Source organism: Oncorhynchus tshawytscha, linkage group LG23 (genome assembly GCF_018296145.1).
Source record: "Oncorhynchus tshawytscha isolate Ot180627B linkage group LG23, Otsh_v2.0, whole genome shotgun sequence".
Taxonomy (NCBI): domain Eukaryota; kingdom Metazoa; phylum Chordata; class Actinopteri; order Salmoniformes; family Salmonidae; genus Oncorhynchus; species Oncorhynchus tshawytscha.
Window position 1 is genome coordinate 11277458 of NC_056451.1, and position 27227 is coordinate 11304684.

General features: G+C 43.8%; 1 protein-coding gene across 1 annotated transcript; it reads left to right on the top strand.

Annotated features, from left to right (window-relative positions):
* The first annotated feature begins 441 nt into the window (after window positions 1-441).
* smg5 (SMG5 nonsense mediated mRNA decay factor) lies at window positions 442-14541 on the top strand. The gene is made up of 22 exons (XM_024385878.2): window positions 442-912; window positions 1755-1853; window positions 1945-2068; window positions 3895-4051; window positions 4122-4211; window positions 4358-4447; window positions 4899-4977; window positions 5557-5682; window positions 5789-5857; window positions 6065-6285; window positions 6473-6610; window positions 6717-7586; window positions 7854-8023; window positions 8224-8299; window positions 8756-8931; window positions 9031-9189; window positions 9334-9393; window positions 10508-10667; window positions 12049-12139; window positions 12602-12676; window positions 12834-12972; window positions 13308-14541. Exons 1-22 carry the CDS (start codon window positions 848-850, stop codon window positions 13389-13391), a joined length of 3318 nt encoding a protein of 1105 aa, XP_024241646.1. The 5' UTR covers window positions 442-847; the 3' UTR covers window positions 13392-14541.
* The last annotated feature ends 12686 nt before the right edge of the window (window positions 14542-27227 follow it).

Sequence of the window (27227 nt, forward strand, 5' to 3'; positions counted from 1 at the left end):
TTTCATCAAGTTTTAAAGTCCAGAAACGAACTCAACTGCACAAATGCCCAGCAGTTCCGTCTTCAGTCAGGTGTTTTTTTTCGGTGGTTATCACTCTTATTTCATTTTCACGACAGTCTTCATCAATAATCATTGGTTACCCGGTTATTGTGCCATGCAGCCCTAATCACCCAAAAATATATACAAACGTTTCACATTGCCAGGGATCACAAACAAACAAATTAATCATAATGACTCTGGCTGTCTGGCAATGTAGCTAGGTTTCCACTAGGTTCTACAGCCACAAATAAAAAATTAAAAAATGTTTTGCTTATTGGTCTTAATTCAAGGTTAGACATAAGGCTAGCAGTGTGGTAAAGGTTAGGGTTAAGGTAAAGTCATATTTTAATTAAGGGAAATTGTAGAATTAGCGGGGTTCATGGCTTTGTGGCTGTGGTAACTAGTGCCGGTCCCGCGCGGAAGCAGGTCTAACATTTCACGCGAAGTCTCGCGCTGTTCTGGCGGTCGCTGTTTAATGGCTGTCCTCTTACTCGTAGCGATGTTTGGAACGGGGAAAAACACAAGGAAACCATCGGGGTGTGATAACTGACCGGGAATTAACACAAACACTGGGGCATTCCTCTCCTAAACGGTTTCCGAACGGATGGGCAGTTTGGCAAGCGACAAGATACGAAAGCGACGTAGTGGTTAGCGGGAGAGGATAGAGCTGCTAACGTTAGCTAGTCAACACAGTTGTCACTGCCGGTGAGGCAAGCCCGGAGCAACCCTGACAAGAGTGGGGTTGAAGAGGGTGGGAACGCAGACTCTGTTGGACTGGAGCGTGTGACTCTTGGCACCAGATGCTAACATGAGTGGACCTGGGCAGGATAGCGAGCCAGAGGCAAAAGTCCTCCTCATCAAGCGGCTATACAGGTGAGGTAAAGGCCTTTTGCTGGGAAAAATTACATTAGCTAGCTAACAGTAGTAAAATAAATGGATAGCTAACCTTAGCTAATTTGCTAACTAGCTAGCCATCTAGTCAACTAGCTAGTTAGCTAACTACCCAGTCACCTGTCTGTCTGTGACTTGCAAAAGCTAACGTTAGCTAGTTAACTGTACTTGTCACGAAGCCTTCGTCGAAGGGCAATGACATTTTTACGAAGTAGTCGGACATTTTCGATAGTATGGGTTTTAAATAACCAGATGTAGCACAGTGGGAACTTATGAAGCGGATAGCTAATTAGCTAACTAACGTTAGCTTCTAGACAACCTAGCACTAACAGCACAGTAACAAGCTACTATGCTATTAGCTAGCTAACTTATTCCTGTGTCTACTTGCTTTCTAAATAATATTAGTTGTTGGACTACGTTGTGATAACTTCAGCTGTCAGTATTGTCACAGTACTAGTTAGCTGATAGGCCTACCTTGCTTGCTAGCTACCTAGCTAGTTAGTTATTTAGCAGCTAACTAGAAGCGTCTAGCAGAACATCACCACATGAATAATGTCGACTGGCTACTTTTAACATGCATAACTAGGCCTATTTAGGGCGAAACACAATATTTCATAAGCCCCTTTAACTTTACATACCTAGTTAGGAAGCTATAATGTCAACCATTATCTCAGTGTGAAACATGTATGACAGTTTATATATTCCAGTTATAGCTAGCTAGTTAACGTTAGCTCCCTACATTTATAAAAATGAGTTTCCTCATTCCTCCAATGACAATGACCAAGTAATTTACCTGCCATAATAACTGTCTCTTGCGTGCTCAGGGCAGTGGTTGAGTCGGTACACAAGCTGGATGTCATCATTGGCAGCAAGTCATCGTACAGGGAGGTCTTCAAGCCTGAAAACATCAGCCTTCGCAACAAGTAAGCATTTTACTCTACTCCAACCTTTGCCCTAAACACTAAGGCAAGAGGCAAAGCACTAACCCCAACCTCATCCGTCTTCTGTGCCCAGGTTGAGGGAGCTGTGTGTGAAGCTGATGTTTCTCCACCCTGTGGACTATGGTCGCAAGGCTGAGGAGCTTCTGTGGAGGAAGGTCTACTACGAGGTCATCCAGGTCATCAAGACCCACAAGAAGGTACAGCATTTAAGGGTGTTTTTCTATATAGTCCTCTTTAAAATAACTGATCTCCGTCCTCTTTAAAGTGAACATTGTGGTAAAAATGAAGCTAACGAACTGTTCTCTTTGTATTCACACTTCACTCCTCACTTTTGAATGGGGACTCTACTCTTTTCTAGTCCAAGTCCTCTTTGCATTCACATTGCTATATTTAGAAATGACCCAAGATCTTTTTCTAACATTCACTCAATGCGCTCTGGGACAAGCCACTTCCATTCGGCCATCAGATTTGCCACCAATGCTGCTTATAGGACACATCACTGCACTCTATACTCCTCTGTAAACTAGTCATCTCTGTATACCTGTCGCAAGACCCACTGGTTGATGCTTATTTATAAATCCCTCAATCCCCCATATCTGAGATACCTACTGCAGCCCTCATCCTCCACATACAACACACGTTCTGCCAGTCACATTCTGTTGAAGGTCCCCAAAGCGCACGCATCCCTGGGTTTCTCCTCTTTTCAGTTCGCTGTAGTTAGTGACTGGAACGTGCTGCAAATAACACTCAAACTTGACAGTTTTATCTCCATCTCTTCATTCAAAGACTCAATCATGGACACTCACTGACAGTTGTGGCTGCTTTGTGTGATGTATTGTTGTCTCTACCTTCTTTCCTTTGTGCTGTTGTCTTGTGCCATGTTTTGTGCTGCTACCATGTTGTCACGTTGTGTTGCTACCATACTGTGTTGTCATGTGTTGCTGCCATGCTATGTTGTTGTCTTAGGTCTTTCTTTATGTAGTGTTGTGGTGTCTCTCTTGTCTTGATGTGTGTGTTGTCCTATATTTTTTAATGCCAGCCCCGTCACTGCAGGAGGACTTTTGGTAGGCCGTCATTGTAAATAAGAATGAGTTCTTAACTGACTTGCCTAGTTGTTTAAAAAAATATATATATATATATCACAAATAATATTTTTAATCAAAATATGTTATTGGACAGATATACCTACTTACATTTCGTAATCTAATATTGCATTTAGTTAAAAGATGAGACAAAGTAATTGTAATCAGAAGATACTATTAACTTGTAATTATTATTGGTAACAGAATAAATAGTGGAAGAATAACTGCAGATTAAATAATGCTGTAATTGAAAATTGTACACCCAATGTAGGCTACTGCCCCTTAAAGAGCTAGAATAGATTTGGACTTTATGTTGATTCTCACCAAATATGTTTTCTCACACTTCCAACCCCACAATCAAATAAACAGTGTATGAAACTCTCTTATAGATCACATATTGCAAACAAATAATCTGAACTAAAAACACTACACATTTTGGAATGTCTATGCGTCCTTGACAATCGCTAATCAATATTCAAAAACGGCACACCGTTTTTTTTTTCTCGAACCTGCACATAATCTTCTCTCTTGTGGCACCAATGTGAGGGGTTATGGCAGGGAAAACAGTGTTGCAGTAGTGTGTGTAATCGCAAGCGAACCTGGGGAGCATTGCCCTAAATAATGGAGCCGAACTCAGACCAACTCTGGAGATGTCCTCAGTTTGCTTCGGGGGCTGTTTTGAGGGGTCCGAGTTCCTTTTGGAGTGTTAAACACTGCATTATGCAAACCGCACTGAGTTCACAAAAATGTGCTGAAAGGGACTATGTGTGAAAACACCCTAAGTTATTGGGGAAATGTTGACTGTGTGGCCCGTACAGTGACTCCTGAGCTTTCAGACATGCACACGTTATCTTTCCTCATGCCCTACACACAACCCTTAACTTTTATTTCTAATCTCTTCTTATTACCTGGCCCCCTTTTTATCGCTCTGTCTTTTGCAGCACATCCACAGTCGCAGTGCCCTGGAGTGTGCCTACAGGACTCACCTGATAGCTGGCGTGGGCTTCTATCAGCACCTGCTGCTCTACATCCAGTCCCACTACCAGCTGGAAATGCAGGACTGCATCGACTGGACCCATGTCACCGACCCCCTCATCGGTGAGAGACACACTCAGGTCAGCGGTATCTGTGATTGACACTGTATAAATTATTGTATTTGTTTTTGTAGGTCGGAAGAAGCCGGTATCAGCCACCCCTAAGGAGATGGAGTGGGCCCAAATGGCCTGCCATCGCTGCCTGGTGTACCTGGGAGATCTCGGTAATACAAACTTCATCTTTCTCACCAAAGAGATTTGAGACAACCTCATTTGTATGACCATTGAATATCATTCCCCAAATCCAAGGTCACGTTTATTTTAATGTATCAGAGAGGTTTACAGGAGGTTGTTTGAATGTTTTCCACAGCCCGTTACCAGAACGAGTTGGCTGGGGTGGAGGCTGAGCAGCTGTCAGAGCGGTTCTACCACCAGGCCCTGTCAGTCACTCCGCACGTAGGTGAGTTGACAACAAGGTGTTACCGGCCCTCTCTTTCACAGCACATTACCGCCATTTTTCACACTAACCGGTTTACTCACATCACACCACCATCTACAAATGAATCACTCTTGTTATATTGCCCACATAGTGATGAACTCACACAGCACTTATTGATTGAGCTTTATTATATGACTGGTCAAAGCTTTACGCAACTCATAGTGATCTAGCTGAATGGTTAGCGGACCATTTGAGCCAGGAACGGGAAATTCAGTAACTGTTAGCTGGCCAGGAGAGTGCATTCAGTCTCAAGAAATCACTGATCCACATTTGAAACGTTCTGTCTTTTTGAGAGGGCTTCAGAGGGCTTCATCGGTCGAACTGAAAGTCAATATTAAATGGCTGCTGCTAAAGGAAAGCAATGTATTTATTGTGCCATGATGTTGACAAGTGTTTGATGTTTTGTTTTCAGGAATGCCTTTCAATCAGTTAGGTACACTGGCGGGGAGTAAATTCTACAACGTGGAGGCCACCTATTACTACCTACGCTGGTGAGAGGAGACTTCAACACGTCTAGATTTACTGAAGCACATCCACAATCTATGACTGGTCTGTAGACTATGCTGTGCTATTGTTCTCTACCTTAGTGGGGCAATGTAGTCACACTGCTGGGGAGAAATATCTTCATGGCAGCAATTCATATTTGGATCACATCAGTAGGCACTAAATAGCATGTTTGGAATGGTAGAGGTTCTGAAACCAGGAGAAGAAGCCCAATTTCGGATCCAGAACACGTTAAAAAAAGACTTGCCACCGAGTGGTACCGGGACGATACCAGTATTGCAATAACTGTTAGTAGTGGTGGGTTTACAAAACACAAAGCGGATTGAGCTTTCGGAAAACAGCCCTGACTTTGGAAAGAAACATTGTTGTCATCCAGCCACAATTATTTGTTTTCCAAGCTATAGCACACACTATTTTACATACAGCTGTTTTTTAAAGGACCAAAGGGTTGGGTCTGCTTCGTGTTTTCATTGTCATGGACGAAAAATTGCGATACTGGTATCATCACACCCCTACCACCAAATATTGATCATGGTTGTCTCCTCTATGGTCCCGTGTTTGAACAGTATACAGTCGGAGACTCCCTTCGAGGGGGCCTACGGGAATTTGAAGCGTCTGTTTGATAAAGCTGCTAAGATGTACCACCAGGTGAAGAAACAGGAGATGAAGAAGCTGTCTCCCTCACGGCAAAGGTCAGTCTGGTTTCTTCACACCACAGCCCTGAAATGACAAATCACTAGGTCAGCATTGAAACCGGTATTGAGATTATTACTCTTTCTACAACTGTTTTCTTTCCAGATCCAAGGACATCAAGCAACTTCTGGTGAGCTTCATGTACCTGCAGAGTCTACTGCAGCCCAAGAACAGGTTAGGACTCACTTTTAACCATTTATGCCCTAGTCATTTATCTTAATAGGAACCTTGACATTTTGTCCATATATGACAAAGCTATCTGATGATAATAACAATTGATTTAATTTTTATAACCCGATTTGGTTAGTCTCAACCTGCTTTCTATTGTCTGTTGGGTCCGTGTTTGTAATGTCTTACCATTTCTCTCCTCCCTGTGAGTAGTCTGCTGGAGACAGAGCTGACCTCTCTGTGTCAGTCGGTGCTGGAGGATTTTAACCTGGTGCTGTTCTACCTGCCCTCGCCGCCACATGGCCACGAGGCCACTTCCCCCAGCGAGGAGGAGCTTGAGGAGCACGACTCGCCCTGCGCCCTGCTCCCCGATGCCCTCATCTTCAAGATGGTGGTCACCTGCCTCATGGTGGTGCACAGCCTGAAGCGGGGAGGTCAGTAAGAATATAGATGTCACATATTTGTTTTTACAAATCGCTTTTCAAACATTATGTGTATAGGGTGTTTTAAGTAGAGCTGAGTCGGTAGGCATGTGAGGATAGTGACATACTGCTAGGGAGAAATAAGGGGATATGTTGATTCGTTGTATTGCAAAGTTGATATGTCGACTTGTTTGTGTAGGGTCCAAGCAGTACAGTGCGTCAATAGCCTTCACGCTGGCCCTCTTCTCCCACCTGGTGAACCATGTCAACATCCGCCTGCAGGCTGAGCTGGAGGAGGGGGAGAGCCAGGTGCCCCCACTGCAGACCGACAACACAGGTGAGAACACCACTCCCAGCTAACCACATGCTGCCTATACACTATTCATGTTCTGTTAATCCTCTGAAAAACAAATGGAACGATGATGATATTTGTTTGCTCCTAGACGACTCTGAGTTGAGAGACCCGTCTGACCCGTTGACATCGGAGGAGAGGCCCCTGCAGAACGGCTCCCTGGACCATGAGGAGGACGAGGGGGGCCACCGGAGTAGTTTGGCCCAGAAAGCAGGCGTCGGTGAGCGTAAGGCGGAGGAGGAGAAACAGAAGCAAAAGAAGTACGCCCGCCTCTCCATGCTGCGCCGCCGCCGCGCCACCTGCAAAGAAGACGAGAGCGACCTGAGCGAGGGCTTCGAGAGTGATGAAGAGGAGGAAGAAGAGCAGAGGGGCTGCGCCGACTCTGGGGGTGCCTCGTCGGGACCCCCACTCACCCCCGCCATGCTGGGGAAGGAGAGCAAGAGAGGGGGGGAGCACCCGACAGAGGGGACCTGGGAGAGCGGCTCGGAGGAAGACGAGGAGGGCGGCACGGCCTTCGATGTGGAGACTGACTCGGACATGAACAGCCAGGAGTCACGCTCCGACCTGGAGGATATAGAGGACTCAGAAACCCCGGAGAACTTGGACACCCCTCCTCGGGGGGAGCTGCAGCCCGGAGAAGACGATGAGGAGCAAGCTAATCCCAGGGAGGACGGCGACGGGGACACCCCTCCAGCCACCAATGGCCCCCTCCTGCCCAGCGACCCCAGTATCAGCAGTAACCTCCAGGCCATGTCATCCCAGCTGTTCCAGGCCAAGCGCTGCTTCCGCCTGGCGCCCACCTTCAGCAACGTGCTGCTGAGGCCCCACAGCTCCTCCACCAACCCCACCCCCACCGACCCAGATGCCTCCTCCACCACCCCCTCCCAGGAGACGCCGCCTCCCCCGGGGGACTCACCCTGCGACGCCGGCCCTGGCACTGCCAACGGAACCAACGACAATGGTTAGTAACCTGCCCACACACAGTGACGGCTGGGTTGACTATTATGTGATTTTTGTATAGTGCAGGATATTCGTTTTTTTTTAAAGATTAACTTCAATATAATGATGTACTTCTAGTCTGTTTTTAGTCTTTCCCAAAGACTACATTGGGTAACAGCACATTGCTAAAATATGCCATTTTATAACAGTATATCTGAGGTTACCCCTAAAGAAAACTAGGGTGTAGAATAAACACATTTTCATTTCTTTATTTGTCCATTCCCTGTAGAGGTGGATTCCGATTCAGAGTGTAGCGTGCTCAGCAACCAATCAGTACACAGCGAGAAGACCCTGTCAGAGAGACTGGAGATTCTGACCAATCAGGGGCTCATCCAGGTGGTCAAGGTGTTTGTAGATTGGCTGAGAACCAACACTGACATTATCGTCATGTGTGCACAGGTAAAGGGGGCAGATTTTTCAGTAACCTAGAAGCTCTTACAAACAGTATGCATTGAAAAATCCAATTTGCATTAAATTGGTAAAATACAAGTTAATCTTTATCAGCTGACTCAGGTGAAGGGTTTGTAGTCTTCATCATTGTTGGTGTTTGTTTCACTGTCTGTCTTCTGCTCAATGTAACGCCGTTACTCTGTCTGCAGAGTTCTCAGAGCCTATGGAACAGACTGTCTGTGCTACTCAACCTGCTGCCTGACGGGAACAAGATGCTGGAAGCAGGTGAGTTACTAAATGCACCCGTTCTTTTTATGGGTTGTTAATCTGCGTTTAATTTTTTTTTTTTTTACCTTTATTCAACTAGGCAAGTCAGTTAAGAACAAATTCCTATTTACAATGACTGCCTAACCCGGATGACGCTGGGCCAATTGTGCGCCGCCCTATGTGACTCCCAATCCACGGCCTGTTGTGGTACAGCCTGGAGTCAAACTATGATCTGTAGTGACGCCTCTAGAACTGAGATGCTGTGCCACTCGGGAGCCCGAGGTGGAGGCTTGAGTTGGCCAAATTCTTCTCTCCCCCTCTCTCACATTATATTTCTCATTCCATCTGTTCTCTTTTTCTCTCCTTTGGTTATTTTAACCCATCTTTTCAGGGATGAAATTCCAAATGTGTCTCATTCTGTGGAGCACATGTGACAAGAAGTCACTTCTTAATCTTTCTCTCTGTGTATTTTAGAGCTGGGTTTGAACACTGAGGTGACGGAGCTGCTGAGTGTGTGTGAGCAGCCTGGCCTGGTCCAGTCCCTGCTGCTGCCTGAGGACCTGGCCCTGCGACACCTACCTGCCCTCAACCTGGCCCACCGCCGCCTCGACTACACCCGCCCCAGACCTTCCCTCAGCCCCATACAGGAGGTACACACACCTAGCTTCCCTTAGACACCCTCACTGTTTTGCTGCCCTCTCTTTACTTTACTATCTCACTTTATCTCTCCCTTTCTCTCCCCATCTCAGTGTGTGGTGCGCGTGTGCTGCATCCGCAGCTTTGGCCACTTCCTCACTAATCTCCAATGCAATGTGCTGCACTTCAACCCGGAGGCGGGCATCTTCACCAGCATCACCCAATCGGAGCAGGAAAACCTGGTGCAGCAGGCCAAGGCCCAGATCCGCATGGTGAGCGGCAGTTGAATGATCCAATGAGACCAAAACAGCAGCAGTCACTCTAGTTTCAGTATTTGTTTCACTTGTGAAGCTCAAATACTATTATCTATTTCAACACTATCTATTTCAACACTGTGTGTGCGTTTGTGTGTCTAGGCAGAGGAGGAGGCTCGACGAAATCGCTTGATGAGAGACATGGCTCAGCTCCGACTACAGGTCTTTCTTCTGGAACATTCCATTCTATCATAAACCAAACACTATCAATCTAGCTATCTGACACTATACTGAGTGTACAAAAAATTAGTAGCTTTCCATTACATACTGTAGACTGACCAGGTGAATCCAGGTGAAAGCTATGATCCCTAATTGATGTCACTTGTTAGTCCACTTCAATCAGTGTAGATGAAGGGGAGGAGACAGGTTAGAAAATAAGGATTTTTAACTCTTATGACAATTGAGACATGGATTGTGTATGTGTGCCATTCAGAGGGTGAATGGGCAAGACAAAAGATTTAAGTGCCTTTGAACGGGGTATGGTATGTGGCAGGTGCACCGGTTTGTCAAAAACTGCACCGCTGCTGGGTTTTTCAAGCTCAACAGTTTCCTGTGTGTATCAACAATGGACCACCACCCAAAGGACATCCACTCAACTTGACACAACTGTGAGAAGCATTGGAGTCAACATGGGCCAGCATCCCTATGGAACGCAATTGACACCTTGTAGAGTCCACACCCCGACGAATTTAATTGAGGCTGTTCTGAGGGCAAAAGGGGGGGGTGCAACTCCAATATTAGGAAGGTTTTCTTCATGTTTGCTATACTAAGTGTATATGTCTTAATTTACTTTCGCACCCAAAACCTTGAAGTGAATCTCATTAGATTTCAGCTGATGGTTAGGATGATTCCATTGAAGTATATTACTTAATGTTGAATGTACAAATACACTGCCCTCTGTAATTCTTAAGTTGGTGAAGCATTTTTTTAAATTTTGGCTCTATGCAAGAGTTTGGATTTGAAATCAAACAATGACTATGTGGTTAAAGTGCAGACTGTCAGCTTTAATTTACGGGTATTTTCATCCATATCGGAGGAACCGTTTAGAAATTACAGCACTTTTTGCACGTAGTCCCCCCATTTTAGGAGAGCAAAAGTTTGGGACAAATTCACTTGTGTGGTAAAAAGTTGAGATTTTATTTAAAATCCAAATTTGTAGGGTATAGAGCCAAAAGAATATGAAATACTTCACTGTCCCAATAATTATGGAGGACACTGTATTATCCACTCAACATCCCATCAAGATAAGCAATTTGTCACGCGTCTTACCCTACAGTTGGAGGTGTCTCAGCTAGAGGGCAGTCTGCAACAGCCCAAGACCCAGTCATCCATGTCTCCGTACCTGGTACCCGACTCTGCCGCCCTGTGCCAGCACCTCAACCTCCTCAGACATCTGGCTGCCAGTGGCTGCTTCATCATCATCATTCCCCGCACAGGTGAGCACAGAGCCATGCCCTGTCTGGGTGAATAAACCCAGTGTTAGACTGGATGAGTCTGTTTGAATGCAGTCATAATTTAAAGGTTTCTCACCAGAATTGCGTGGAGATAAAATTGTGATAAATATGATTTCTATATTGCAGGGTTATTGAAGTATATGGGGTCCAGACATCTTATACATGGGATTACTCTTATAAAGCACATTTATTAAAAGTACATTTTAAGTGCTTTAAGATAAGCCTAATTCAGTGCATGAAATTGTTTAAATAATGGAACACATTTGTACTTGTAACACAGTGGACCTACCTTCCTGTCTGTTTTAGACATGGCTTCATCTTTTGTTTTTGTTTACACATAGTGAACCTTTTAGGCATGGCATATCTCAGTTGACTAACTTGTGCAGAGAAGTCTCTCTCCCCTCGCATCAGTAGAGAACGACTCCCTGTAACAAACTGCACCACCTCTGTGGGGACTTAAACTGACATCACGGGAGTGATCTGTACAGATGATAACTGAATATAGTTGCGCAGTGTAGGGAAATCAAATCAGAGGAGAAATTAACATGTATTTTTTTTTTATTGGCACGGTTTTCAATCATATCAACTGTTTTTATCCCTTCCCTGGACTCCAAAATTAAATCCTTTCTATTGATTGAAGATGTCACTCGCGGACTCAAGATGGCGTCAATCACGGAGAAAAGCAACTATCTCCTTCCTAAGCTAACACAGGCTGCTCTCTTGACATCATTATTACCCGTGCTTAGCCACTGAGCATCATTATGTAAAAGTAGATCATGATGCTCAGCAGACCACAAAACAAGTGATGTTGCAGGCTAGATCTTGATTGGATAAAGTTTATGATAACCATGGCTGAGTCTGTGGTGTTTAACTCACTGCTGAGTTTACACCAGAGCATGATTTGCAGTGATCTCATCTGCTGTGAAAAAGCCGATAGGTGGGCAGACAGACAGATCCTGTTAGCAGCTCTGATTGGCTGTAACTGGTATGTTGGGTGATATTGATTGACAGCATTTAATGGGCGGGACTACAGGGAAACAGATTTACCCATTGGAGAATGTTGAACAAGGGCTAATTTTGTCTCTAAACACCCCCCCTCCACCCCATTGTTGCAGGATTATTATTTTTTTAAATACTTTTCAGAATTGATCAGAAGCCCATTCTAAATTGATAAACGGGCCTGATTTGTCCTGCTGGCAGCCAGTTGAATAGCCCTGCTATATTGTTTTGACATTGGCTATTTGCTGGCTGTGTTTCGTAAGTTCCCGAGGGGACGACTGAAGCTGTGTTGTCTTTCTAGTTAGAGCATGAAATTAATAGATACCAAAGTTTAAACATGATGGTTGACTGTTATGTGCTTCAGTGATTGATGGCCTTGACCACCTGAAGAAGGAGAATGCCGGAGCGAGAGACGGTATCCGCTTCCTCGAGTCTGAGTTCCGTAAAGGCAACAGGTATATGTCTGTCTCAACCCTCAAGTGTGATGTATGGTAATATAGTGGGCCACATTTTAAGATCTGACAACCACAATCAGCCAACCCAGCACAAGCGAAGCCAGTTCTTGTGTCAGAAGCATAGCCTGTTATCATTGAATGGGATATGTTGAGTCGACAGTTCCTTGAATGTAAAGATAAAGCTATTTTCAATGTGCTTAGCCTTTATCCTGTGTGAAACCCTAGAGCCAATGATACACAGGTCATTGTTCCTTTTATATCAATGTATCTCACGTAACCGATTTCAAATGAGCTAGCTGTTGGGGCCCATATTGCCCTTAATACTTCAGATCTTAACAAAACAATGTTTCTAACCATAACCCACTCTGAATCCGTGATCCAGTAAACTAAAAATAGGCTGCAACCCATATGGGTGAAGACACTTGATGTTGTAAACCCCTCTTCCGCCCCCCTCTACCTCAGGTACATACGTTGCCAGAAGGAGTCAGGGCGGAGTTTTGAGAGGGACAAACTGAAACGCCAGGACATGGAAGCCTGGTAAGCCTCCATTTGTCTTTTTGCAGTCTCTTCACATGGCCACCTCTCAATACTTAGCATTCTTATACAAATGCTTCAAAAGTGGTAAAAGATTTTATGAAAGCTGTAAAACTCTTTCCCAGTGTTAACTGGTTTCCTTATGTGTCCTGATTTCAAGGCATCTATACAAGACGGTGGACAGCTGTCGTCAGCTGACCGTCTCCCAGAGCAACGGAGACGAAGACACAGCTGGCATGGTCACTATTCTCACCGGTCACTCAGTGGAGGATCTGTGTACCCGCTCTGTACCCATGAAGGTCAGTGAGCAACAATACACATCATAACTACAATCACTCACTCAGTTCTTTTAGGCTCTCCAGCAACCACTGTTGGTATGGGCGGCTGGTCTGACTACTGTGTATTTCTGGTTTATCCCTTGCGTTGTACAGTATTGCTATTAATATTTCCCTGTTATAAACCATTTTGCCATGGTGTAGATCTTTGTAGAGAGCCAGAGTTCTTTCTGCGAGAAGTTTGGCATGTTCGACCTCTCCCATTTATCCTTCCGTGATATTTACCTTACATTGTATGTTCATTGGCGTTAGAAGAGTTGAAGTCTTACCCTCCATTGTCTGTGTCTCCTTGGTAACAGTCGGCCGTCCAGGCAGTGGCAACAGCAGGCATGGAGCTGAAGAACATTGTGGAGTTTTACCGTCAGTGGAAGGAGATTGGCTGAGAGCTTCGGGGGCGAGGTCGGCACGGCGGACAGCTGATCACACACTCACTCCCTCTCTCTCTCCCACTCTGTTGCTCTGTCTGTATCTGCGTCTCCAAGGAAAATCAACTCTCGGAAAGAAAGAAGGGGGGGATGTAAAACAGTTGAAGGAAAGAAAAGGCGAGACACATGGGCAAAGGGGGCAATAAGAAACTGCAGAAGACCCCCAAACATAAGTGATCCCAAAGGTCGGGGTGAGAATTAAGTGGGGACGCTACGCACTTAAAGTGACCCTGGTTCACATCATAACCAGGCATATACTGTATACGATAGAAATGAGTACATTACGTGTCGAGAGAGAACCACTCATACACATTCACGCTCAGTTAAATCCATTGGTTTAGATGTGTAGAGCAGTGTTTCCAGTTTCCTCCTTTCCCTCTATTTGTGTTGTGAAGGTGGGACTATGTCAGCCCTATGGCTGGCTGGGTCTGGTCTGCTAAGGCAGGGGGGTGTGGAGTAAATCCCAAAGAGAGAACACATCTCTAGCGTGCCAAGCGATGAGCCTCTCGACACATCGGAGTCTTGGAGCTCGAGGGTTACAAACGGGTTCAGGTCAATGGACGTACACTTCTCCAGGATTTGTTTCTTTCCTATTAGTTTTTTTGCGGTGTACTTTTTGTGTCCAGTGACTAATGTATTGTTATCGGTGTATGAGGAGGAATAATAATGACGGTTTATGCCCTGCTATTGTTTTAATTTGGATTTTATTTTTGTACCCAAATATACTTTATTTTGTGTTTTTGTAAGATGTGCTGAATACACACAGGAATGAAATGCAGGGGGAGGGATGGGGTTGTCTTATATCATTTCCCTAAACCTGTCTGGTAATCCTTTCGTTCTCAAGGAAATAGTCCTGACTTCTGTGTCATGGTGCCATTTTAGGAAGAGGTAGACTCGGGTGGGTCAGCTTTGTGCTGTTGCTAGATGTTAAGGAGAGCGGGGCCTGCTGTTGTCCCAATATGGCGGTGCGAGGTGTTTGTTTTGACCCCTGTGAACTCCTGATATATCCCATCTACCATCATCACTAAATGTCCCATCATGCACAGTGCAAAGGAACTCGGTATGTGTGTGGCCACGCATTGAACAATAAAATGAACTCATTTTAAAATGTCTTGTTTTCACTCTCTTGCAGAAACCATTTACAGTGGCAACTTTTCAAAGCTTTACACAATTCATGACTCGGCACAGGACACTCTGAATTGGGAAAGCAACCTATTTGAACTGAACATACTCATTGCTGCACCCTTATGACAATAATAGCCATTGTTTCAATAAGTTGAACTTATCCAGAGACTATGACCGGCCAACATTTAAAATAAAATATTGTGTTTCAAATCAAATAGTCTGGGTAGCCATTTGATTAGCTGTTCAGAAGACGTATAAACTCAGCAAAAAATAATGTCCCTTTTTCAGGACCCTGTTTTTCAAAGATAATTTGTAAAAATCCAAATAACTTCACAGATCATTGTAAAATGGTTTAAACACTGTTCCCCATGCTTGTTCAATGAACCATGAACAATTAATGAACATGCACCTGTGCAACGTTAATACTTAACAGCTTACAGACGGTAGGCAATTAAGGTCACAGTTATGAAAACGTAAGACACAAAAGAGGCCTTTCTACTGACTGAAAAACACCAAAAGAAAGATGCTTATGGTCCCTGCTTATCTGCGAGAATGTGCCTTAGGCATGCTGCAAAGAGGCATGAGGACTGCACATGCGGCCAGGGCAATAAATTGCAATGTCCGTACTGTGAGATACCTAAGACAGCGCTACAGGACGGACAGCTGATCATCCTCGCAGTGGCAGACCACGTGTAACAACACGTGCACTGGATCGGTACATCCAAACATCACACCTGCGGGACAGGTACAGGATGGCAACGACAACTGCCTGAGTTACACCAGGAACGCACAATCACTCCATCAGTGCTCAGACTCTCCGCAATAGGCTGAGAGAGACTGGACTGAGGGCTTGTAGGCCTGTTGTAAAGGCAGGTCCTCACCAGACATCACCGGCAACAACGTCGCCTATGGGCACAAACCCACCGTTGCTGGACCAGACAGCACTGGCAAAAAGTGCTCTTCACTGACGAATCGTGGTTTTTGTCTCACCATGAGTGACGGTCGGATTCGCGTTATCGTCAAATTAATGAGCATTACACCGAGACCTGTACTCTGGAGCAGGATTGATTTGGAGGTGGAGGGTCTGTCATGGTCTGGGGCGGTGTGTCACAGCATCATCGGGCAGAGCTTGTTGTCATTGCAGGCAATCTCAACGCTGTGCATTACAGGGAAGACATCCTCCTACCTCATGTGGTACCCTTCCTGCAGGCTCATCCTGACATGACTCTCCAGCATGACAATGCCACCAGCCATACTGCTCATTCTGTGTGGGATTTCCTGCAAGACAGGAATGTCAGTGTTCTGCCATGGCCAGCGAAGAGCCCAGATCTCAATCCCACTGAGCATGTCTGGGACCTGTTGGATCGGAGGGTGAGGGCTAGGGCCATTCCCCCCAGAAATGTCCGGGAACTTGCATGTGCCTTGGTGGAAGAGTGGGGTGACATCTCACAGCAAGAACTGGCAAATCTGGTGCAGTCCACGAGGAGGGGATGCACTACAGTGCTTGATGCAGCTGGTGGCCACACCGGATGCTGACTGTTACTTTTGATTTTGACCACCCCTTTGTTCAGGGACACATTCCATTTCTGTTAGTCACATGTCTGTGGAACTTGTTCAGTTTATGTCTCAGGTGTTACATCTTATGTTCATACAAATATTTACACGTTAAATATTCTGAAAATAAACGCAGTTGACAGTGAGATGACGTTTCTTTATTTGTTGAATTTATTTTTGGGGTAGAAGCTGTTAAGACTTTTGGACCTAGACTTAGCACTCTGGTACCGCTTGCTGTTGGAACACATTTAATGTTTTTTATTTTATAGGCGTGTTCGAAAGTTTAAAACCAACCGTACCTATTGAAATATGGTAGTTCTGTTCCACTTTCCACTTTCCTCTCTAACTTCTCATTCTGAACCCGTTCAGTGTAGTCTGGCTCATCAATCAATCTCGGTCCTGTGAGTAGGTCTCTGTGTGCCATCTATCCTGGTCTCTTCTGTTGTGAGGTCTCGTGCCCCTCACTACCCTGGATGCCTGGGCCCCATGCCCACCATTCTGCATGGCAGTGAGTAACCAATCCCCTGGCAGCGGGGTCAGCGCCACCCCAACAGAAGATGGTTGGCACAGCACAGGGCTGGCCCACTTTCTGGTGGTGGGGAGGTGAACAGTCCAGGGCCCTGTTTCCCAAAAGCATCTTTAGGCGAAGTTCATCATTAGAACCTTCATAGGAGCATATGATAGCAGATAGCAAAAATGTGTAGAATTTTAGGAAATTAGCTTTAAAACTGCAAAATGTTCTCTCAGCCTCGTGGCAGCACTTTTTTTTCTCTACCCCTGGCAGAATTACAGGAAATGCGCTTAAACAATAATGACAATGTGTAGAATAGCATTAGAAAACAGCATTTTTGTCTCTCTGCACCATGGCAACATGTGTTAATGCACATTTTGGCAGAAGTTAATGCCCCGTGGCCCCCTTGACCCCAAATGCTGTAGTCTGGCCCTAGGGGTGCTGATGGAGGATAAAAAGTCCTAACAAAGCATTTTGTCAATGTGCCTCTCAGTCCATGAAAAAAAAGCCCTGTTTTTCATGTAGATTTGGTTCAGTTGGAATATTATAAAGTGACCTGCCTGCCTTGACTTACTGAGTGAGAATTTCTGAAAAATTGAAACTTCGCCTATATGATTATGGTGTTGAATAGGCTACAGAAGAAAATCAGCATCATTGAAATCATCCAATAGTCTTCGGATCTGTTTAAACAAGTAATGTGAAAAACTTTTCAATGTGTCATTTTTATTAAGAAAATTATATAACTTTCTGCATGTAAATTATAATAATTATGCGATGATATGGGATTCCTTAAAAGATTGCTCTCTGCCTTGTCTCCTGATTTTCCATAACAAGGTTTCTTTCTTGTCCCCGTCCAATCAAAAAGTCGCTGTGTGAGGAGGGTGGGATTTCGACGTTGGGGCAACGGGTTTGCAGTGTTTTTATTCGCCTGTGAAGGAATGCAGGACATAGACAGTTTATACAGATTTACACCAGGCTCCAATGGTCAGGATAATCGGATTTACAATGGAACTATAGTTTATTACAAGCAACAATTGTTCATTTTGGTCAGTGACTACATTGCACCAGTGAAGATTCGCGCAGATGAGCTCACCGCCAATATAAAGCTGAAAGGTTTGACTTCGTTTCATTCTCTTCACGTCCCATAGTTTGCTTGTTACAATGTAACAACCTATAGTGTGTGTGTAGGCTACAGGATATGATTACCGGTAAGTGGCGTTTTTCTTTCCAAGCACTGTCTGTATTACTCTATAGGCCTACTTCTGAAAACCATCACTTCTTTTTTTGTTGTTGGTCTACCTCTCACATCGCTATATGACCCCTCCCACACATAGATAGATAGGCCTATAATATATCAACCAATGTTATTCGAGGTCTTTTAAAGTTACATTTTTAGTGTGCGAAGTTTCTTTCGAATAGCCTATATTTGATCGATTTTGATATCTTAGTTTTTCTTTTGATGCTGTGTGGGTGTATGCGAGGGTGTACCTGCGCGCGTGCGTTTATGTGTGTGCGCCACTTGCGTGTATGTAACTATGGAAATCCTGAAAACGTTATCTAAGGAAAATGTCTCCACGGAAACAGACTTTTCAGCTATTATGAAAATTATATTATGTAACCTATATATATTGTCATTAAAAATATCATTACACTGTTTTATCGGCATATTTGCCTTTTTGTGTTCACATTCAATTTGTATTGATGAAATTGGCAGTGTAGCCTGTCATGAGTGTGTAGGCGTTTTATTGTCTGAAGTGTGACAAATTTGACATTGCGCCCGAACATATAGGCAATTGGCCTATAACAATTTTCTTACAAAATGGTAGGCTATCCGACATGAAAATTAAGACCAAATAGTCCCTGAAAATAGATTGGCGATCCAGTACTCCTCTTTCTTGGAAAGCAAGCGTGCATTAAAAACGCGCACGGGGAAACATTCTTGGTCTTGTCATTTCTGGCCGGCAGCACAGATAATGGCTTTTGTCTTGTTATTGTTGCTGCAACAGTCCACGTGATCGCGCTGAGGAACATTTCTTCAGTCTCTCCGGGGTTCTTCTGGGCAGGGGCTGTGTAGAGAGCTACTAGGATAGGCTGATAGATCGCCTACAGTTCACTAAGACTGTGAGGCAGTTCTTCCCTGGTTTCACATCTCGGCTCTCTTTAGGGCATATTCTCCCTCCACATGCCCGACTCCCGCGGTAAATGCTATTCTCTTGGGGAAAATAGATCCCAATCTCTCACCAGAAAGTTTCTCTCTGAGATTGCCTTTTTAGCCTGTGCCATAACAGTTTGTCTGTGATTGTTGTGTGTCTGCCTTTACCATTTCTCCAGTATTAATGGAATATGAATGTGACTTCAGGCATTGTACATTCCTATAAAAAAAATCTTATTCATTTGAATTTGAACAGGATATGCTCTTTATGAGAAACTTTGTCCAATTGTTGGATCTCGTTTCTCTCATGAAACTATGGACTCAGCATTTATTATTTATTTTGCAATGTTCATGTTGTTGACAACTTCAGAGCAATTAATTGAGTTTCAACCTGCCTCTGGTACAGGGCTTTAGTGCGTTACTCTACAAAGGTAGGGCGTGAGACAGGTAGGACAGCTACCTTGCTCTACCTAGGCTATATGAGTTAAACATTTCATAGACCAAATGTAGATCTCTTCCCTACATATCTGGTTGGTCTGGTCTACAGTTGTTGCCACTCTATTGCTATTGCAATGACAAGTTGCAACTTGTTCCATGTGACACTATGTTCTTATAGTAAATCACAGATTATCATAAGTGATATTACTGGTTGACACCACACCTGCAGCAAGGAACTGTGTGACCCTGTTTAAATCATGTCAAATAAATTGTGAGAGAGTCATTCAGCAGTTTGTAGATTGGTGAAAGCAAAGGGTCTGTTACACTTTCAACAATTTATTCACGTTTGATCAGTGATTACAGGAAAGAAGCGACGAGAGGAAGGATTCATTTAAGAAGAAAGAAAATCTCGCTCTTACTGGATTTAACAGATGATATTCTAATCCATTTATCACTAGCCTACAATAATGTCATATGGCATAGTGGCATCGTGTGAATTTAAAGTCCTCGAAAGACTGTGTTATTGAGTACTCCATCTAGGTCAATGGGAGGGTCTGATAGTTGGTTCAGCTATACATGGAGTTATTTGATGGATTTACACCTTCTGCAGTACAGTACGGACAGAAAAAGGTGAATCCCGTTGTTCAGGGTACACTTGACCGTCAGTCATATTGTTTGTGTGTGTTGAGGTGATGTCTTCCATGTTCCAATCCCAGTACAAACTGTACAGAATCATGCAGCTAGATGACAATGCAATGTTCTATGGGGCGAACGATGTGCCTTGTTCTTGTTTACATAAAACTGACATGTGCCCATGTCAACATGCTCCCCACGTAGACTTCTTATCTTCAGCTCCTGAGTCATAAAGTCTTCTATTGAGGAAGGTCACGTGACGAGATCACGAGCGAGGGAAAGAATTTCAGAATTCAGGAGTTTGGCGAGAGAGTGGAACAAGAAAGAAGGAAAAGTGGGAGAGAAGCTGCACATTCAAAAGAGGTGGGGAGGGGTAAAGAGGTGAAGAGGAGAGAGGGAGGAAGGAGGGAAAAATGTGAACATTTGTAGATTGTGAAACATGGTGGTAGGGGAACTGTGGGTGGTCACCGCCACTGGCAGTCACTATTTAGAGTGTTTGTTTTCCCCTTGTTTGCTGTATTACCGTGCTCTTGCACACAAACACAGACAGACACTCACTGACACTTAAACAAACACCTCTGACGGAGAGTTTAACCTACTTCTCACTTTCTTGTTACTACTTTGCACAATTGTATAGTATTGTAGATAGAAAGTCACAAATGATCAAGTCCTTGCCAATAAATTATTCTGAAGAGAAATGTGTTGCTACTGTGCAGAACAGCCTTGTGAGTGGGTGGTGTAGTTGAGAGTGGGTTGTGTAGTTGAGAGTGGGTGGTGTAGTTGAGAGTGGGTGGTAGTGAGCACATTGTTATCACAGAGGCCCACAAGCAACACCTCCAAGACCTCCCGTTATTCGACTTTACCAAAAATAGACAAACAGAATTCCCATTCTACTACTGATGGAGACAGTGGAGGCTGCTGAGGGGATAACGGCTTATAATAATGTCTGGAATGGAGAAAATGGAATGGCATCAAATGCATAGAAACTAGAGGTCGACCGATTATGATTTTTCAACGCCGATACCGATTATTGGAGGGCCAAAAAAGCAGATACCGATTAATCGTCCGATTTAAAAAAATATATAATAATAATATTTGTAATAATGACAATTACAACAATACTGAATTAACACTTATTTTAACTTAATATAAAACATCAATAAAATCTATTTAGCCTCAAATGAAACATGTTCAATTTGGTTTAATTAATGCAAAAACAAAGTGTTGGAGAAGAAAGTAATATGTGCCATGTAAAAAAGCTAACGTTTAAGTTCCTTGCTCAGAACATGAGAACATATGAAAGTTGGTGGTTCCTTTTAACACGAGACTTCAATATTCCAAGGTAAGAGGTTTTAGGTTGTAGTTAATATAGTATTTATAGGACTCTTTCTCTCCATACCATTTGTATTTCATATACCTTTGACTATTGGATGTTTTTATAGTCACTATAGTACTGCCAGTGTAACAGTATAGCTTCCGTCCCCCTCCTTGCCCCTACCTGGGCTCGAACCAGGAACACATAGACAACAGCCACACTCAAAGCATCGTTACCCATCGCTCCACAAAAGCCGCGGCCCTTGCAGCGCAAGGGGAATAACTACTCCAAATCTAGAAGTGAGTGACGTTTGAAACAGTATTAGCGCACACCCAGCTAACTAGCTAGCCATTTCACATTGGTTACACCAGCCATTAGGCTGATAGGCTTGAAGTCATAAACAGCGCTGTGCTTGCGAAGAGCTGCTGGCAAAATGCACAAAAGTGCTGTTTGAATGAATGATTACGGGCCTGCTGCTGCTCAGTCAGACTGCTCTATCAAATCAGACTTAATTCTAACATAATAACACACAGAAATGCGAGCCTTTGGTCATTAATATGATCAAATCCGGAAACTATCATTTCGAAAACAAAACGTTTATTATTTCAGTGAAATATGGAACCGTTCGGTATTTTATCTAACAGGTGGCATCCCTAAGTCTAAATATTCTTGTTACATTGCACATCCTTCAATGTATGTCATAATTACGTAAAATTCCGGCAAATTAGTTCGCAATGAGCCAGGCAGCCCAAACTGTTGCATATACCCTGACTCTGCGTGCAATGAACGCAAGAGAAATGACACAATTTCACCTGGTTAATATTGCCTGCTAAACTGGATGAGTAGTTATAACTAGTGATTATGATTGATTGTTTTTTATAATATAAGTTTAATGCTAGCTAGCAATTTACCTTGGCTTCTACTGCATTCGCGTAACAGGCAGGCTCCTCGTGGAGTGCAATGGTTAGAGCGTTGGACTAACTGTGCGGTTGCAAGATTGAAACCCCTGAGATGACAAGGTAAAAATCTGTCGTTCTGCCACCGAACAAGGCAGTTAACCCACAGTTCCTAGGCAGTCATTGAAGTTCTTAACTGACTTGCCTAGTTAAATGAAAGGTATTTAAAAAATTAAATAAAAAAAATGTAAATAAAAAAATTATCAGAAATCGGCGCCCAAAAATACTGATTTCCGATTGTTATGAAAACTTTAAATTGGCCCTAATTAATCGGCCATTCCGATTAATCGGTCGACCTCTAATAGAAATCATGTGGTTGATACCATTCCACTGATTCCGCTCCAGCCATTACCACGAGCCCGTCCTCCCCAACCAACTGTGGATGGAGTACGAAATCAGAATCGGAAAGGACCGTACACTGTTAGACACACCCTGGAATCCAAACTGATATGCTCACTTTCACCATTGTGTTAGATTCCAGGCTATAAATCTGTGTTATTCATAAATAGTTTTACTGGTTGTGAAAGAACATGCAGTTCTTTTAAAAGTAAGCTGAGAACTATGTCATCTATGTGCTCATTGCAATGCGCTCATTGCAATGTGCTCATTGTCATGAGATCTAATCAGATAAATTGGTTTGGACCATTACCAAATCATCACCTGGTCACTTAGCAGATCTTTCCCATAAACGCGGACATGGATGCCAATAGTTTGTGCGAGACAATTCAGATTCCTACGAAGTTAACAAAATTGGGGCGTACCCTAAGCCAAAATATGTGGACATGTTTATTTTCCACTCTGCAGTGAGAGTATTTCTTACTCACATGACCACCTGACATCATTTTTACAGCTGATTAGCAATGAGGCTGCTGGGAAGAGTCCGTTTGGGAGAGTACTGAGGGAGAGGACAGTTGGAGTCAAGATGAGTCCACTTAGAATTAAAGATGACTTCATAGTGGGGTGGGTTAGGATTAAGAATAATTCATTTTGTTTTCTTCACCACAGTTTCTCTGCTACAGAAAGGAAGCCAGGGACCGTATTTACAGTCGGATCTAGGATCAGGTCCTCCCTGTTCATTCAATGCTATTCATTATGATCTAAAAGGCAGCACTTATGCAAGATCAGCAGATCATCCTACTCTGAAACACTTTCTGAATATGGCCACAGATGTTTTAGTCATCTATGTCTAGGTGGGGATTTGTGGTAACCAAAGTGAGTACACACTCCCAAAGTCCAATAACATTATACAGGCAACATTTTGACCCTATAACTAGGTTTTAATCAGGACCACATTTACAACATGAACTTGCTTCTTGGGATTACTCAATTAGCAGAATAAGTATGTGTGCATACAGGTGGGCATATAGGTAGTGCCATCCCAAGGAGCACATGAATCCTATGAAAAGGAGAGCCTAGAGGCCAAAATGGAGGCCACGGTGTATTAAATGGACCAGTGAGTGTACACAACGCTAGGAGCACATTCCTCATATTAAGTTGCACCCCTTTTGTACTCAGAACAGCCTCAGATCATCGGGGCATGGACTCTACAAGGTGTCGAAAGCATTCCATAGGGATGCTGGCCCATGTTGACTCCAATGCTTCCCACAGTTGTTTCCAGTTGGCTGGATGTCCTTTGGGTGGTGGACCATTCTTGATGCACACGGGAAACTGTTGAGCATGAAAAACCCAGCAGCGTTGCAGTTCTTGACACACTCAAACCGGTGCTCCTGGCAGTTACTACCATACCCCTTTCAAAGGCACGTTTTTGTTAAGCCAATTCACCCTTTGAATGGCACACATACACAATCCATGTCTCAGTTGTCCTCCCCTTCATCTACACTGGTTAAAGTGGATTTAACAAGTGACATCAATATGTCAGTCTATGTCATGGAAGAACAGGTGTTCCTAGTGTTTTGTACATATCAATATGTGCAACCCACTATCAAAGCTTATTGTGAAATAGAGACTAATTACTTGGATTGCAATGTCATACAGAATTCAATATAATATTGTGTGTGTGTGTGCGTGCGTGGGTGGGTGCGTGCATGTGTTGAGCAGAATGGCTACTCATTTTCATAGAGCCCAGGCCAGTGTGTAACAGTCGGCCCTTGGTCCTGCTCTCTCCTGACAGGGCCTCAGTCACAAAGCACACTTTGTCCCAGTAAATAGGATAAGGCCTGCAGCTTGGCCACCATGCAGTGTCCTGTCCCCTCTCTCTGTCTCTGTCTCCCCTCACACACTGTCACATCACAGAGCCTGAGGTATGCACCATAATGACAGGGCAACCTCCAGGTAATATTTCACCCAGCCAACACTGAGATAAGTGCTCTGACTATGACATATCATCAGAACAGAGCAACTTCCATTCTGAGCCTTAGGATAGGACTTATATGAGGCGGTTGTAGCAACTGTACTCTCACAAAGGAAACCGTATGGATGGTGGTCACAGGAGGTTTGTGGCACCTTAATTGGGGAGGACAGGCTCGTGATAATGGCTGGAGTGGAATTTAGTTTAATTGTGCTCTTTAGCATACACGTTTAGATAAAAAGGTGCTATCAAGAATCTAAAAGGGTTCTTCGGCTGTCCCTATAGAACCCTTTGAAGAACCCTTTTTGGTTCCAGGTAGACATCATGATCCTTCCTCTCCTGGCATGTTTATCCATCCTGTTTGCTTTTTCAGCACATACATGCTCTGCTGTTTGTGTGTGCCTCAGTGGCTATCACACAGTATTTCCTGTAGTGATGGGAAGTTTGACTCTTTTTACTGACTCAGATCGTTTCGACTCGTTCAGTCAGAAGTATGAATCTTTCGACTCATTTCGTTCACTTGATTCAGTACCTAGAGCGCGCAGGACCCCCTGCCGGCGAACGATTAACTAAAAACTTGAAAGGCTCATGATTCTACAAGCCTCCCGTTCACCACAGGGGTTTATTGGAGCTGTCATTTGTGACTGAGACTTACTCTAGTGTGCTTCAAACAACGTACGTGGGTGATAGATAGGCATACAACCAGACTAGATTGTGAACGACTCTTTGCGGAATGACTTGACTGCAGAGAGGAAGATATCGTTCGCGAACTGCTGCAGGCCCCCAAACGATTCGTTCTCGATTTTGTTGAGCAGAGGCAGGCTGTTTAGGCTTCTACAAAGCTGTATAGCTTTCAATAATCAACTAATTACATGAATTCTTACACCATGAGATCAAATACCAGTTCTAAACATGTATTCTTCTTCTCTATGCTGCATATGCAGCATGATCTATTTTCCTGCACGCACATATGATATAGACAGCTCTGGAACCACTGAGCCGGAGAAACGCGTCTGAATCCTGCTGTAGGATTCATAGTGGCCAGCAGAGCAGGTCAAACGAACGACTAAAAGGAACGAGTCACTCTGAAAAATGTATCATGACTCTCGAGGCAGTTAAAAAGGTTGTTAAAAAATAATAATTTGTGAACTGCACATCACGAATTTCCTGTTCCTCACAGATTCACACAAGTCACTTCAAGGTCTAGCGTGCTCCCAATTACTGCCTCTTCAATTTGAATTATATTATATTGAATTCGGTATGACTTTGCAACCCAAGTCATTTGTGTCTATTTCACAATAAGCTTTGATAGTGGTTTGCACACATTTCTATGATATACACTGTATAAAAAACATTAGGAACACCTGCTCTTTCCATGACAGACTGACCAGGTGATTCCAGGTGAAAGCTATGATCCCGTATTGATGTCACTTGTTAAATCCACTTCAATCAGTGTAGATGAAGGGGAGCAGACAGGTTAAAGAAGGATTTTAAAGAATTGAGACATGGATTGTGTGTGTGCCATTCAGAGGGTGAATGGGCAAGACAAAATATTGAAATGCTTTTGAACAGTGTGTGGTAGTAGGTACCAGGCACACCGATTTGCTGCTGGGTTTTTCATGCTCAACAGTTTCCCGTGTGTATCAAGAATGGTCTACGACCCAAAGGACATCCAGCCAACTTGACACAGCGGTGGCAACCATTGGAGTCAACATGGGCCAGCATCCCTATGGAATGCTTTCGACACCTTGTAGAGTCCATGCCCCGATGAACTGAGGCTGTTCTGAGGGCAAAAGGGAGTGCAACTTAATATTAGGAATGTGCTCCTAGCGTTTTGTACACTCAGTGGTCCATTGAATACACCGTGGCCTCCATTTTGGCCTCCTAGGCTCTCCTTTTCATAGGATTCGTGTGCTCCTTGGGATGGCACTACCTGTTTGCCCACCTGTATGCACACATACTGATTCTGCTAATTGAGTAATCCCAAGAAGCAAGTTCATGTTGTAAATGTGGTCCTGATGGCCTCAATATTTTGTACACTCAGTGTATTTCCATAAAGGGTATCTGAAATACCTTTCAGTTATAAAGAGACAGTGAGAGATGATGAGTGATTTAAATATCAGTAAGTAGGGCAAAATGAAACTTCCTCAACAGAAACTCTCAATAGACGATGACAGATTTGCATGAAACCAACAAGAGGTTTTTGTTGTTTTGCCAGCTGATAAATGGCAAGCAAAGCATGCCCGCAATATTGAACATGGTGTGGGTTGCTGGCTTCATAAACAAAAGGCTCTTATTAACAATCTCCCTTGCTATCTGAACAGAAGGAGTCCTCTGTTCAATACTACATAGCAGGAACATGTTATTGTCATGCTAGCTTTGTTAGCTAACAGCCCACCATAATCTGACAATGCTAACCACTGTCTACATCTGAGTCCATGTCTGGGGACGTCTAGAGAAGGTTGACACAATGGAAGACTGTGTTGAGTCCAGTCAAAAAGGACATTATGACAAAAGAAGGAATACTCATTTTGATGGAACCATGAGAAAATTCTATGGAATGTTTTTGTATTGGTTTGTAATTTGAAATCAAGTGGAAACAGAGTGGACTATTCCCCAACCAATTCACATACAGTGGATGTGTCATGTGTGATTTGTAAACACATTTCTAGTTCTGATGGGTATGTAACAGTCCTCACACAATATATCTGAGTGTAAGTCAGTGTAATTTCTAGAGCGTTATATCTAACAGCCATTTTCTTCCTGTTCTCTCTCTGCAGTGTTTCCTTTGTGGTGGGGGGG

Bases quoted from the DNA above. Each gene is read 5' to 3' on its own strand.
- smg5 (XM_024385878.2), top strand. From the start codon at position 848: ATGAGTGGACCTGGGCAGGATAGCGAGCCAGAGGCAAAAGTCCTCCTC. The intron at 5,683-5,788 runs GTCAGTCTGGTT...TTTTCTTTCCAG, and splicing joins CTGTCTCCCTCACGGCAAAG to ATCCAAGGACATCAAGCAAC. The intron at 12,973-13,307 runs GTCAGTGAGCAA...CCTTGGTAACAG, and splicing joins CCCGCTCTGTACCCATGAAG to TCGGCCGTCCAGGCAGTGGC.